Below are 15,943 nucleotides of genomic sequence, written 5' to 3'. Positions count from 1 at the left end.
AAAATGAAGTTATGAGAAAGCCATATTACAGTAATGTGTTTTTAGCAGTTTTTTTTAAAGTGCTCCACTGTATTAGCCGGGTGAATTCCTATTGGCAGGCTATTCCAGATTTGAGGTGCATAACAACAGAAGGCCGCCCGCCTCACCACTTCTTACAAGTTTTGCTCTTGGAATTCTAAGCAGACCCTCATTTGAAGATCTAAGGTTACGATTTGGAGTGTAAGGTGACAGACATTCCCATATGTAAGATGGAGCGAGATTATTTAAGGCTTTGTAAACCATAAGCAGTATTTTAAAATCAATTCTAAATGACACAGGTAACCAGTGTAGTGACGCTAAGACTGGCGTGATTTGCTCAGATTTTCGTTTCCTAGTTAGGATTCTAGCAGCTCCATTCTGCACTCGTAATCGATTGATGTCTTTTTTTCTGGTGGTCCCAAGAGGAGTGCGTTACAGTAATCTAGTCGACTGAAAACAAACGCATGGACTCATTTCTCAGCATCTTGCAAAGTTATAAGAGGTCTAACTTTTTTTATATTTCTTAAGTGAAAAAACGCTGTCCTAGTGATCTGATGAATATGTGATTTAAAATTCAGGTCACAGTCAACAGTTACCCCTAAATTCTTTACCTCATTCTTGACTTTTAATCCTAATATATCCAGTTTGTTTCTAATAGCCTCATTGTATCCATTATTGACAATCACTAAGATTTCAATTTTCTCTTTATTTAACTTGAGAAAGTTACTATTCATCCATTCTGAGATACAAGTTAGACATTGTGTTAGTGAATCAAGAGAATTGGGGTCATCAGGTGCTATTGATAAATACAGCTGTGTGTCATCAGCAGAGCTGTGGTAGCTCACGTTATGCCCCGAGATAATCTGACCTAACAGAAGCATGTAAATCAAAAAGAGCAGCGGGTCCAGGATAGAGCCTTGTGGACCACCATATACTGTAGAATATCAGTGGTCTTTGAAGTATAATCACCACAACTAACAAAGAACACAAGAATGCAGCCCTCTAAGTTAACCTCCCTCTTATTTCCAGTACAGTTCCATCATGTGACTGCTGCCTAATTCATGTTGGGACAATGTGGGAGGGGCTAAAAGTGGAGCAAAAGAAAAAAAAGAGGATGGGGGTAAGAATTCACACCTAAGGTGGAGCTGAGGGCGGAGCAAACAGAGGCAAAGGGAAGGGCAATGGGAGGAGCAAAAGGAGGACATGGAACAGGACAAGACACAGCTGAGCCAAAGGAAGGGCTAAGAGCAGAGCACAATGGAGGAATAAAGGAGGACACTGTATGTCTATCCATAATATAGTGCCTGTCATCTATCTCTATCTATCTATCTATCATATAGCGCCTTTCACATCTATCTGTCAACCTACCTACCTATTATATTTCACTTCTGTCTGTCTCTATCTATCCATCTATCCATCTATCCATCTATCCATCTATCTATCTATCTATCTATCTATCTATCTATCTATCTATCTATCTATTATATAGTGCCTCTCTCCATCCTGGTCATCCCATATATTTTAATCTGTTCTTCTTTATGATGGGGTGACGTGTTGGTTGCCCTTCACTGCCCTGATGCCCGCACTGCCATGACTGTATCCACATTTACTCATTCGAGGCCAATTTGGAGTTTCCAGTCAAACCCGCCCACATTTCTGAGGTGTGGATTGAAGTTTGGTGTCACACAGACAGGTGGAGGACATGCCAACTGCACACAAACTGTGGCCAGACTGGCACTCAAGTGCGCTCATCCTGAGTTGAGGAGGCAGCCAGCAGCTCTATTGAGTGAGGCTGGCAAAGTCTGGCAAGCTGAAGTCACTTTTTTTTTTTTGGAAATCACAAGACAGCACGTGTATTTATTTCTGAGCAGGTTTCTAAAGATGAGGAGAGTGTGTTGGTGTCCATAAAGGTTTCTTTCTGTGTTGCAGATTATACTTCCCAGGATTCGTATGATTTTCCACGGCCGTTTGCCGACAGCAACAGTTCCTTGGATCTTAATGAGAGTTTCAATTCCTACCTGGTAAGTGATCACCTTCAGGGATAAGATGGTCTGTTTAGTTTTATTTTATGTCATGTGGATTGTAAGGCTCATGCACCCATATACATTTATTTATGATCGGTGGGTGACCTGGGCAGTGCAGACGTGTCATTTCATCCTTCACTCCTCTCAGCAAGCTTCGTCGTCGTCCTCCTCCTCCTCCTGACTCTGGCTCATTGAGTTGAGGGCAGGCTGCTCCTCTTATACAAAACCCCAAAGTCCTTCTGGTGTCCTGAGACTGCAGCTTAGGAACACATCCGGGTGAGGTTAGAGTCCAACAAAGCGGGGCTCACTAATCACCTTGGTGCTCCCTGGCAGAACCCAACAGGGCTAAGCCAATGAACTCCAGATTCCAACATGCCCTGTGGGAATCCGTGGTGGTACCGTAACCCAGGGGGCCTGCCATCTAGCGTTTTGGGGGAGACAATGCCCTGTGCAGACTGATTCCCCTGTCCTTCCATGCCCTGGGCATCCCAGCCAGGTAAGGATCTCGGCTCAGCTCCGAACAGGGTGCCATTCCCTGTGTGACTTTTCCGCAGTCACAGACAGAGGAATATTATGATCAAGATTATGACATTATGGTTTTTATGATCAGATAATATATTTAATAATATGTAATATTAATAATATATTATGAGCAGAGGGATATTATGATCAAGTGTGCGAGTTACCGCACACCAGTAGAATTGCTCCACACACACACACACGCAAAATCTGGAGACACAGAGCCACATGTGGGCTGATGTCGTGCGGACCCTTGCAGCTTCACCGATGCACAAATTAGAAACGGTTCTTAAGAGAACATCCCACCGACTTCATTTGATCCTAGCATATCGTTGTGGTGTCACGTGGACTGATTAATCACAGGCCCATGACATCCCCGTCCACAACTCACTAAGATTATGTCGTTGAATGATTCGTGCAGCTGGACACCTGCTTAATGGAGAAAAAGTGAACAGACTTAAACATTAATCAACAGGAAGTACTTATTTGCTGAACTTTTTAGATCTGAAAAAAATAATGAATTGCATTCCAACAGATGGCGCATCACAAACACTGTTTTTTATGAAACCCCAAACCAAATGGCATATAACAAAGACATATGCATTGCATGGGTTATTCCATCAGATGGCACATCTGTTTCCGAGCATTCGACACGCGCATTGTATTCAAATTCTTATAACGGCGCCATATACAGTAGGTATACATGGTGCAGATCTAATTATGCAATTTTCTTTACGCTATAACTTAAGTTTATTACATAGAGAATTCACAAAAAATTCTTTTTGTTGCCAATAGATGGCAGCACCTGCCCTGTATTCATTTATTACAAGATATTTCAAACAATTCTTTTGTCTTGCATTGTTTTACTCCATTGCATTAAAAGTTGCATAATTAGATCTGGACCACCCTATAGAAAAGAACCCCCCCTTTGAAATATTCCCTTTTTTTTTTTTTTTACTTTACAGCCTTAAATGAAACTAATATTTTTTCCAGCTTTACTTCCTCAATGTAATCTTTAACATCCAAGTGAAAGAAATCACAGCTACAGTTCAGAAGAATTTTGAAAAATAACAAACAAGACCTACTGAGATGAATAAAGGATCACCCCCCCCACCTCCTAAACTCAATGAGGTGTCAGTGCCCACCATTTCCATTGCAGACCCTGATTACTTGGCTGTGATCAGTTGTAATGAGTGTGATTAGTGAAGCTCTTCCTGGCTCATTCATTCCCTTGCTTGGTAGAGCAACTGACAGCAAACAACTGACTATGGGGTGGCAGGACACTTTCAGAAGATCTCAGGGATAGAGTTGTGGACAGACATAAGGCAGGAGATGGAGACCAAAACGTCTCAAAGGCTACATCAATCCCAAGGAGCTCAGTAAAGTCCATCATAAAGAAGTGTTTGGTACGACTAGGACCCTCCGAACTGGATGGAAGAGCAAGGAGGAAACTGGTAAGTGAGGCTACCAAGAGACTAATGGCCACTCTGAAGGAGTTACAGGATTTGATGGCAAAGAGTGGTCGTTAATGGTGTGCGTGACAACAATTTCACAAGTGCTCCACAATGGTGGCTTGTTCATGAGGGTCGCACTTCTCAAGAAAGGCCACATTAAGGCTCATTTGAGCTTTCCCAGAATGCACCTTTAAGATTCTGATGCCAAGTGGAAAAAGATGAGACCAATCAAACTATTTGGCCTCAACACCGAATGGTCCACCAATGCAGCTCACCATCCACAACACACCATACCTACAGTACAGCATGGAGGGGCAGCATCCTGTGGTGGGGGGGCCTGGGGCTCTCATTAGGGTAGAAGGAAAAAACGGAGGGGGCAAAATCCCGTCAAATTCTTGAGGAAAACCTGCTGCCCTCTGCCGGAAAGTTGAAGATGGGCAGAATGTTCACCTTTCAATAATAATAATAATAATTCTTTACATTTATATAGCGCTTTTCACACTTTCAACACGACAACGACCTGAAGCACTCAGCAAAATTGACCACCCAGTGGCTGAAGGAGAAAAAAGTGAATGTCCTGGTGTGGCCAGTCAGAGCCCAGAGCTAAATCAGAGTGGAAATCTGTGGAAAGATCTGAAGATAGCAGACCACCAACGCTCACCATCCAATGTGACCGAACTTGAGCAGTTCAACTGTAAAGAAGAGAGGGGGGTTAAATATTGAGTGGGCTCAGTCTAGGTGTGCAAAGCTGATAGAGAAAAATCAACAGAGTCAAGGCTGTCATTAAAGCAAAAGGGGGGGTCAACAAAATGACACGAACATTGGGGGGGTGACCTTTTATTAATGTCAGTATTTCTTGTTTTTGATTTTTTTTTATCATTCTTCTGAACTGTAGCTGTGATTTCTTTCACTTGGATGTTTGAGGTGGCATTGAGGAAGTAAAGCTGGGAAGAAATATTAGTTTGTGTGTTTACATTTAAAGCTGTAAAGCAAAAAAAAATGGGAATATTTCGAATGGGGGGGATTCTTTTCTATAGGGTGGTCCAGATCTAATTATGCAGCTTTTAATGCAATGCAGGAAAACAATGCAAGACAAAAGAATTGTTTGAAATATCTCGTAGTAAACGAATGCAGGGCCGGTGCTGCCATCTATTGGCAGCAAAAATCATTTTTTGTGAATTCTCTATGTAATAAACTTAAGTTATAGCGTAAAGAAAATTGCATAATTCGATCTGGACCATGTATACCCACCGTATTGGTGACACTTTTTGGATTTTCTCCACAGAAGAACAAAGGGATGATGCCCCTGAGCAGCGTCTCGGGTGAAGAGAGCGACGAGAATTACGTCCGCATGAGCGCCAACTCCCCATCCCAGCACCACTCCAGCAGCCTCTCGGAGCTCATCCAGGAACCTAACTACGTACCCATGACCCCCAGCAATATGGAATTCCCCTCGCTGGGGAAGCAAGTGCCCCCGCCGGCTCATATGGGCTTCCGTTCCAGTCCCAAGACTCCACCACGAAAGCATTTACTCATCAGTGAGTGCCAACCGCCGCCTGTGGACCGGAACCTCAAGCCTGACCGGAAAGGTAAGAATGGCTACGTCTGCTCTCGGTGGCAGCTGCTTGTCCCATCTGCTGCCTTCTTTCTTTCTTTCTTTCTTTCTTTCTTTCTTTCTTTCTTTCTTTCTTCTCCGACTCTAACTCATCCTTTTCATGTGGAAGGAAATTTTAAATTCACTTTGCATCCGTCTAATAGCTTGGCACTGCTTAACGGTGGAACACTCGATTTTAATAGGTGATAAACCCCACAAATCATCTGATAGAGGGATTACGAGCGTCACTGGTCACTAAACGACTCTCGTCAACAGTCAGACCGTGGACCTACGGGGCTAGTGTAATTGTCCACACTTTACGTCATTGTCACAACAGGGTCAGACACACACTGTAAGGACAGCTGACAGATAACACGTTTAGCACCAACATGTTCATCGGATTAATGAAGAAGATTATGGCACCCTGCCCAGGATTGGTTCCTGCCTTGTGCCCTGTGTTGGCTGGGATTGGCTCCAGCAGACCCCCGTGACCCTGTGCTCGGATTCAGCGGGTTGGAAAATGGATGGATGGATGGATGGATCCTTAAGGTCAGGATAATATCGTGGCATTCTGTGGAACGTGGCTTTAGAGTATGGGGGTCCGTTCAGTGGTCTCTCAGTTCCTGTATTGGTGCACCAAGAGTCTGCGTCAAGTCTGGGGGCTCAGTCAGTGTAAGCATTGCATGTGTCGTCTCTTCTCCAGTCCGCAGATTTCATGGCCCTGATGTCGAGGAGCAGCCGAGTCTGATGATCTAAGGGGGTTTCATTTGTGCTGGAAAGGATAGGACAGGTACACACCTCAATTTGGAATTAATCGGAATTTTTAAAAATCTCCACAGTAAGAGTTAAAAAAGAAGCTGCAAAGGAAAAAACAGACGAATAAGACATACAAGACGTATAACTGTAAAGAGAATCGTAGGGCGTATGAGAACATGAGGGCAACCGTTAAGAAGGATAGCGGGACGGGGGGCTAAAAGACCGTTGGAGAGGAATAGGGCAGATAAGGCGAAAGACGACCCTAAGAGATCCTCTCAGTATTTTAGTATTAAAAGAACAGTCAAGGGTGGCGCAGTGGGTAGCACTGCTGCCATACAGTAAGGAGACCTGTGGTTTGCTTCCCAGGTCCTCCCTGCTTGGAGTTTGCATGTTCTCCCCGTGTCTGCGTGGGTTTCCTCCCACAGTCCAAAGACATGCAGGTTAGGTGGATTGGTGATTGTCCCTAGTGTGTGTTAGGTGTGTGTGTGTGTGCGCCCTGCGGTGGGCTGGTGCCCTGACCGGGATTTATTTCCTGCCTTGCACCCTGTGTTGGCTGGGATTGGCTCCAGCAGACCCCCGTGACCCTGTAGTTAGGATATTGCAGGTTGGATAATGGATGGGGCGGCACGGTGGCGCAGTGGGTAGCGCTGCTGCCTCGCAGTTGGGAGACCTGGGGACCCGGGTTCGCTTCCCGGGTCCTCTCTGCGTGGAGTTTGCATGTTCTCCCCGTGTCTGCGTGGGTTTCCTCCCACAGTCCAAAGACATGCAGGTTAGGTGGATTGGCGATTCTAAATTGGCCCTAGTGTGTGCTTGGTGTGTGGGTGTGTTTGTGTGTGTCCTGCGGTGGGTTGGCACCCTGCCCAGGATTGGTTCCCTGCCTTGTGCCCTGTGTTGGCTGGGATTGGCTCCAGCAGACCCCCGTGACCCTGTGTTCGGATTCAGCGGGTTGGAAAATGGATGGATGGATGGATAATGGATGGATGGAAGAACAGTCAAGGAGGAGGTGAAGTGCATCAGGAATAGTAAAAGGGAATTAAAAGATACAGACAATGATAGATAGATAGATAGATAGATAGATAGATGTGGAAGGCACTATATGATAGATAGATGTGAAAGGCACTATATAATAGATAGATAGATATTTTATTAATCCCAAGGGGAAATTCCCATACTCCAGCAGCAGCATACTGATAATAACAATATTAAATTAAAGAGTGATAACAATGCAGGTATACAGACCGACAGTAACTTTGTATAATGTTAACTTTTACCCCCCCGGGTGGAATTGAAGAGTCGCATAGTGTTGGGGCGGTACGATCTCCTCAGTGTGTCAGTGGAGCAGGAAAGTGACAGAGCAGTAATAGTAAATAGTAAATGAAATAGCGGACGCTCTAAACTTACATTTTTCTGAGATGTGAGCAAGTGGATAACCTCAGAGCAGTAACAGGGACTACTAAGGAGGTACTGAGGGATTTGGGAATTGAAGAGAGAGAAGAGCTGCTGAGATTAAATAAGCTGAAATCAAACAAATCACCAGGACCAGATAATATTTATCAATGAGTTCTTAAGGAGGCTAGCGAGTTCAAATATAAAAGACACACATTTTTAGGAAGTCACTGCACACTTTTGAGATACCAAAGGACTGGAAAACTGGTAAATATCATCCTGTTATAAAAAGGGTGACTGGGCAGATCAGAGCAACTAGAGACATCACGGAAAAATTAATGGAAGGAATTATTAAGGATAAGACTGAGCAACACCTGGCAAGGACAGGAGTGTCAGTGAACAGTCAGCATGGGGTCAGAAGAGGGAGGTCGTGTTTTACTAACAGGCTGGAATTCTTTGAGGAGGCAACAGAAGGATACAACCAGAGTGGAGCAGATGAGATGATTGATGTGGACTTTCAGAAAGCCACATGAGAGGGTGGGCATGAAACTAAAAGAAGTGGGAGTTCAGGGTGATGTTTTTATAGATGAGTGCAGAATTGGCTCAGACACAGGAAGCGGAGGCTGATGATATGAGGAACCTCATCAGAACTGAGTGATATTAAGATTGGTGACCAGTAGGGGACAGTGTTGGGCTGCTGCTATCCATATTACTAACCGAGAATGGTGAACCGGATGGACGCTGGGACATCCGGCCATGGGCCGTAGCCGCAAAAGACGTACTGCGCAAGCGCCCCCACAAAACCCCCCTTCCAAGCAACGGAAACTGGATGCAAAGCAACGTAAAATAAGAAATGAGGCGCCCATAAAACACAGAAAAAAGGAGTCAGACGCGAAACGGAACACACACAAAGAAGAGAATTGAGACCCACGACACACAAATGAGGCAACGCCCCCCAGCACAAAAAAAAAAAAAAAAAAAACAAGTCAGACGCGAGCGCCACACAAACCCATTGGACACAAAACGGGACAGACTACGGACATAGCACACGAAACATACACAAAAAGCAGGATTCGGACCCACGACCACGCTAACATAAATAAGAAATGAGACACAAAGCCCCATTACTGAACGAACCGTCCGTATTAAATATACGTCATCTGAACACATTCAAATTATGCAGCAAAGGTCGATCTCATTACACTGATGCACAATTAACCTCTAACTGACGAAGTACCTGAAAGTAAAAACTTTATGAACTGCATTACATCCAATACTTCTTTTGCTTTTGTATCTAATGGCATCCACTCACTTACTCAACACCATTGATAAACTTCTACAAACGTTGATGATTAATAATATTCCCTTTGGAGGAAAGGTACTTTTATTAGGAGGAGATTTGACACACTGCTTAGCTATTGTTCCACATGCCATGCGCTCGGCTATTCTTCAGTCCACCTTAAAATACGCAGACAATTGGCATTGCTTTCAAAAGAATTACGGAGATATTTGGAACAACAATCTCATTACACCAAATACCCCTTTTAACACAACGAACTATATTATGTCCAAAAAATATTACTGTTGATCACATTAATAACCAGGTCATTTCATTACTTCCTGGAGTGGCACAGCTCGGACCCACGACCACACTAACATAAATAAGAAATGAGACACAAAGCCCCATTACTGAACGAACCGTCCGTATTAAATATACATCATCTGAACACATTCAAATTATGCAGCATAGGTCGATCTCATTACACTGATGCACTATTAACCGTTCAACCACAGAAAAGGCTCCATATTAACAGAGAGTACGATCCTCCTTATTACTTATCCATATTTCTAACGCTGAAGAACAAACAAGTCATGAATTCACGCTCACGGGTACAAAACGATACGGCTCGAGTGACGGGACCAAACACACGAACCCGCATGAAAAAAAAAAATACATGTCGGACGACTAAACGACATACAAAAACGGGCAAGGCTCAATACAAACAATTAACGCCGTAAACTGCAACGGGCTTCTCACACAGCACAGGCAAATCGATTACGGCTCCAGAATAGCACGTCCCAAATCCTGCACATACAACGACGCGCCTCTCAAACGGCACAAGCAAAACATACACGTCAAGGACATCAACGACAGACGCCTGCTAAACGCTTACGCCAGTTGGCTGACAACGCCTTCAATAATGAGTCCACTATTCATTAAAATTCATTGGGATTAATGAATGTCATTTGCAATCATTGTCATTCACTTAACTTCCCTAAAGAAACAAATGGCAATACGAGTAATGAATTTACACGTTATTGTCAAAAGGGTCACATTAGACTGCCTCCTTTACATTCATATCCTGCATATCTACAGAAGCTTCTAACTAACGCAGTACCTGAAAGTAAAAACTTTATGAACTGCATTACATCCTACAATAGTTCATTTGCTTTTGCATCTAATGGCATCCACTCACTTACTCAACACCATTGATAAACTTCTACAAACGTTGATGATTAATAATATTCCCTTTGGAAGAAAGGTACTTTTATTAGGAGGAGATTTGACACAGTGCTTAGCTATTGTTCCACATGCCATGCACTCGGCTATTCTTCAGTCCACCTTAAAATACGCAGACAATTGGCATTGCTTTCAAAAGAGTTACGGAGATATTTGGAACAACAATCTCATTACACCAAATACCCCTTTTAACACAACGCACTATATTATGTCCAAAAAATATTAATGTTGAGCACGTTAATAACCAGGTCATTTCATTACTTCCTGCAGTGGCACGGCTCTTTCTAAGCTCTGACAAACTTGACTCTGATGACGACAATGAACATATTAATTTCCCCTTAGAATATTTGAACACTATTAACCCAGCCGGATTACCACAACACAATCTTAGCCTTAAAAATGGAACAATAATCATGCTATTAAGAAACCTTAACACTAAACAGGGTTTATGCAATGCTACACGTTTAGTCGTCAACACCATGACACACGATGTTATTAAAGCAAAACTTCTTATAGAATCACATGCTAACAATACTGTTCTAATTCCTACAATTACCTTACAACTTCTGACCTGGAATTACCTTTTACACTTAAACGGCGACAGTTCCCCATTAGACCTGCCTTGACCATGACCATCAACAAATCACAAGGACAAACCATAGACAAAGTTGGCATCTACCTCTCTGAGCCCGTTTTTGGACATGGATAACTTTATTTGCTTCCTATATGCGTCATCTACACCTTCACACTATGCTATATCTCATTCATACATCACGCTCTTTGTAAATTCACAACACCAGGGGTTGGCAAGCGAAGCGAGCAGGGGGCGGAGCCCCCTAGTTTTTAATAAATATAAATGATTTGGATAGAAAGATAAGGAACAAGCTGGTGAAGTTTGCAGATGATACCAAGATAGGTGGATTAGCAGATAATCGAGAATCTGTTGAATCATCACAGGGGACTTGGACAGCAGACAGGCTTGAGCAGATTTGTGGATGATGAAGTTTAATGTCCATAAATGTAAAGAATTACAATGGGAGGTCTGGAAATCAAGAGTCCGCATTATGAGAAGGACTTAGGAGTCGTAGTGGACTTGTCACTATAAACTGCCAGACAAGCCATTAAGAAGGCTAACAGAATGTCAGGTTATATAGCGCCTTGACGTGTGGAGTACAAGTCACAGGGGGTTCTGCTCAAGCTTTATAACACACTGGTGAGGCCTCATCCAGGCAAAAGGACATAACAGCACTAGAGAAAGTCCAGAGAAGAGCAACTAGGGTGATTCAGGGCTACAGGGGATGAGTTATGAGGAAAGATTTAAAGAGCTGAGCCTTTAGAGTCTATGCAGAAGAAAATGTAATGTCAGTAAATGTAAAGTATTACGCATAGGAAATAAAAATCTGAGGTTTGAATACACAATGGGCGGTCTGTAAAATCGAGAGTCCACCTTATGAGAAGGACTTAGGAGTTGTAGTGGACTTGACACAATTAACTGCCAGACAAGCCATTAAGAAGGCTAACAGAATGTCAGGTTATATAGCACCTTGATGTGTGGAGTACAAGTCACAGGAGGTTCTGCTCAAGCTTTATAACACACTGGTGAGGCCTCATCTGGAGTCCTGGGTGCCGTTTTGTTCTCCAGGCTACGAAAAGGACATAACAGCACTGGAGAAAGTCCAGAGAAGAGCAACCTGGCTGATTCAGGGCTACAGGGGATGAGTTATGAGGAACGATTTAAAGAGCTGAGCCTTTAGAGTCTAAGCAGAAGAAGATTAAGAGAAGACCTGAGTGAAGTGTTTAAAATTATGAAGGGAATTAGTCCAGTGGAGCGAGATGGTGACTTTAAAATGAGATCATCAAGAACACGGGGACACAGTTGGAAACTGGTGAAGGGGACATTTCACACAAACATTAGGAACCACAGAGAGAACCACAGACATTTGGAATAAGCGACCACGTAGTGTGGTAGACAGTAGGACTTTGGGGACTTTCAAAACTCGACTTGATGTTTATTTAGAAGAAGTATGTGGATAGGACTGGCAAGCTTTTTTGGGCTCAATGGCCTGTCCTCATCTAGGTGGTCCTAATGCTCCCTGACCTGACCTGTTTCTAAGTGATGTTGTACCCTCGGCCTCAGTGGAGCAGACTGAAGTGGTTTATGCCACGGTTGGGATGAGAATCCGCACCTCTACATCTTGGGTTATGGTCTACCGCCAAAAAGCACGGCTTATTCCCTTTAGGGTTAGGCGTAGTAAGCAGGTGGTCCAGGCAGACGAGTTCAGGTACATCAGGGTCTTGTTTATGAGTGGTGGAGGAGGTGATCCTGATGATGTCCATAGAGTCGGTGCAGCAGATGATGATGTTCTCCTGGTCTCATCAGTGCTCAGTGAAGTGGTTAATAAGAATGAGATGAGATGAGTGGTCCGTCCTCTTCAAGTAAGGGGTAGTGACCAGTTGCCCCTAATGGAGGAGTTCAAGGACCTCGGAGTCTTAGTTGTGGCTGATGGGAGAGGTGACCCCTCGAATTGGCCACGCTCGGACAAAATATTCGATTTGCCAGTCAATCTGTGTTCCCATTGTTAGTGCTGAGGTTCACTTAAGGCCCGGGTCACATTAGACGTTCCGATGGTGTTTTCAGTCGTAGACTTCGCTTACGTAATCCTAGCAAGTCGGCGGTAGTCACATGACCTCCAGTGCCACAGTCTGACCAATCAGAAACTTGCCCTGCCCTGAGTGAGGTCACTGAGTCTTTGGTGAAGATTTTCATAAGGGTGGATTGAATTTCTCTTAGTCTGGTCCCTCAACTGGGACCATTTTGTCTTGATGGGGTGGAGGGTGGTCCTGGAAGGGACTGCAGTCATTTACTTATTTGTCTGATTTATAATACACACAAACATACGATACAATTGATTCCATTTCTTTTAGTTTTCCAACTGATGCACAGGCAGGTCAAGTGACTTGCTCGTGGTGTCAGTAGTGGGATTTGAACCCACAGCCTTCGGGGTTGAAGTCCAAAGCCTTATCCAGTACACCACAAAGAAACAGAGGTATGTGGAGTGAAGGGCGCAGCAGGCACCGCTGGGATTTGAACCCAGGGTCTCCTGTTTAGAAGGCGGGCGCTTTAACCAGCTAAGTCACGGTGCCGCCATGTTTTTTAAGAACAAATCTTAACCACGTAGCTCCTGGGATCATTGGGACACACAATCCCCTCCACCATGGTAAGATGGTGATTTATTTTGTTGGTATAAATTCCTGAGGGGAAATTGTCCCTTCACCTGACCTTTTGGGGGGGCTGAGCACAGGGTCAGCCATTGTTGTGCACACCTGTAGCAATCTTCAGGTTAAGCACCATGGTCCAGGGCCCAACAGAGTAGGATCCCTTCTGGCAGTAACAGCATTTGAACCAGCAGCCTTCCAGATTCTGGCACAGATCCTTACCTTCATGAGCCACCAGTCCGCCTGGCAGGGGTTAATGTTACAGAATTCACGATCAAAAATACACAAACCTGGCAAAGGTGGGCTTATACCCAATCAAAGAATAACCCCAATTACACTCGGACACCCCAAACCAGCAACACCCTGGCAGCTGAGGTGTTAAACTGTAGAGTACAGTACTGCAAAGCAGACCTCACAGAATCCCACCCCGGACTAGTTTGGGGGGTTTGGATTGGCTGGTGCCCATGTGACAGATGCCATCTCCATATCCACATTTTGTGATTCCGGCCAGCCTTCCACATGCCTTCAAACTTCTGTTTCTTCTCCCAACGCTTCTTCCCTTCTTTATTCCTATCAGATTGTCTTTTAACGCAGTTTCTTTTTGTTTGGCGTGCGGTCTCCTATGTGCTCACCTTGTTGCCCCCCAACTCGAGTTTTGCTGCCTTAATGCCATGCCATCCTATGCCAGGCCTGCTGGTGCTCTGTGTGACCTGGTGAGAGAGCTTTGTCACCTTACCTAGTAAATGGCACGGAAAGATTTGCCGAGTTGCACTAACATCTGAGCAAAGTGGGCTCTCGGATAGGCGAGAAGTGCTTTTAGGTGGGCTGAAGTACGTGTGCATCCCGCTAGACAGCAAGTCTGTACTCATAATCCCTGGTGGTGCTGTGGTGGGACGGCTCCGTTTTCGAGGGTCTCTCTCTCTCTCTCTCTCTCTGTCTTCCTCTTGTAATTTGGCTTTCCCGCTAATTGTCGCAGAGACCCCTTTTGCATGGAATCGGCGCTCCGCATGGGACGAACTCTTAAAAACGTGGTAGGCCCAGGTGGTGTGGACGTTGCAGTAATCTCCAGCATGTGCAGTGGCGAGCGAATGCCTTCAGTGGTGCTCCTCAGGAGCAAAATTCCAACTCGGGCTCCCCATTCCGATGGGGGTGTTTTTCTTTTTTGTTTTTTGGCTTTTATTTGCACGTGCTGGTTGCTTTCTGCCAAATGAGCGCCGTGCTGCTTGACTGTTCAAATCTTATAATGAGAAGGTCTTCTTTTGCCAATCAGGTCAGAGCCCTAAAATAATCCGAGCTAAACAGTATGGCTTAGAGCGCAGCGATTCTCAAACCGTGGGGGAATTCTCAAGGAGATTTAAGGGTACGTACTCCACCGACTGGCACTTCTACTCGGCTCCATGGTAATCCTGGGGGTGGGGGGGGGGGGGGGGGGCTCATAAGCACGGCTTGCCCAGACTCCAGGAGCTTTGGAAGTGATAAGAATTAGGCTGCCTAAATGGTGATGGTAAGTGGTCCGGTTATGGTGGGAGGGGGTCCCAGCTCTTCACGCACACAGACTTTTTAATCCTTTCTTTAATTTTTATTTCTGCCCAGAATGAAATGAACTCTCTGTTGGAATTTACACAACGGGTCACAGGAGTCAAACTCCGATCCTGGAGAGCCGACATGGCACCAGCTGTTCATTCCGGAAATTTTTGTTATTTAACGGCCAACAGAAGAGACGATTTAAGGTTAATAAAATAAACGCCTGCTCTGTTAGCATTTAATTAAGAAGGTCCCCAAAAAATGAAAACCTACAAAGTCTGTAATTTTAAAATGTGACCCCAAAAATCCAATAAATAATGTTTGCGGACCACCCTGGTTGTCGGTGGCTGTTTTGCCCAGTCGCACCTCACCTCCAAACTCGAACAGGGTAACTTCTGGCCTAAGCAGTAGGCTTATATTGGGGACGCTCACCCCCCTCTTTTCTGTGTGACTTGGGGGTCACCGGACAAAGTGGTCACTGAGCTCAAAAGGGCCCCTGACACTGGGCAGACACTCAGAGAGATGGACCTTGAGAGGGTGTGTGACACCAGCATTTCTAATCTATTTGAGGCTGGTGATGTTGTCCCCGTGAGTGGAGTCTGGTCATGTCGTGTGACGTCAGGTTTCGTTTGCCACTACTCTGCAGTGACGTTTCCTTTTCTGATTTCCCAGTCAAACCGGCCCCGTTAGAAATCAAGCCCTACACTGAACCAGAGGACTTCCAAGCCCCAGTGCGGTCTCCGGTGACGAGGACGTTTGCTAGAGAGTAAGTATCCGCTTGTTTGATCCCGGAATTGAAGCGGAATTCATCCTTGACGTGATCTTCTTTGTCCTGGAGTGACAGGAGTGGAAATATCAAGAGTTAAATACTGATTTGGTGAGGTCTGTTTTTACAGTACCTGTTATGTGTCTATTATTATTTATTATTTGT

At 44.6% G+C, this 15,943-nt stretch overlaps 1 protein-coding gene and 1 non-coding gene across 7 annotated transcripts in view; one reads left to right on the top strand and one right to left on the bottom strand.

Moving 5' to 3' along the window:
* The window catches only part of gab1 (GRB2-associated binding protein 1), a 166,469-nt gene that overhangs the window by 133,694 nt on the left and 16,832 nt on the right, over positions 1 to 15,943 (top strand). For 4 of the 6 annotated variants that reach the window (XM_051928157.1, XM_051928158.1, XM_051928154.1 and 1 more), the window contains 4 exons: positions 1,948 to 2,039; positions 5,301 to 5,604; positions 14,759 to 14,848; positions 15,685 to 15,778. In XM_051928157.1, coding sequence (XP_051784117.1) covers positions 1,948 to 2,039; positions 5,301 to 5,604; positions 14,759 to 14,848; positions 15,685 to 15,778 — 580 coding nt within the window. The remainder of the gene's footprint in view (positions 1 to 1,947; positions 2,040 to 5,300; positions 5,605 to 14,758; positions 14,849 to 15,684; positions 15,779 to 15,943) is intronic. The other 2 variants (XM_051928156.1, XM_028802734.2) reach the window with 1 other exon arrangement.
* trnar-ucu (transfer RNA arginine (anticodon UCU)) lies at positions 13,343 to 13,416 on the bottom strand. Its single transcript has one exon. It is a non-coding gene; the product is annotated as a tRNA-Arg (tRNA).

The sequence above is a fragment of the Erpetoichthys calabaricus genome, chromosome 5 (assembly GCF_900747795.2).
Source record: "Erpetoichthys calabaricus chromosome 5, fErpCal1.3, whole genome shotgun sequence".
Lineage (NCBI taxonomy): Eukaryota > Metazoa > Chordata > Cladistia > Polypteriformes > Polypteridae > Erpetoichthys > Erpetoichthys calabaricus.
Note: the sequence above shows the minus strand (reverse complement) of the source record. Positions and strands in the feature narration are given on the sequence as shown.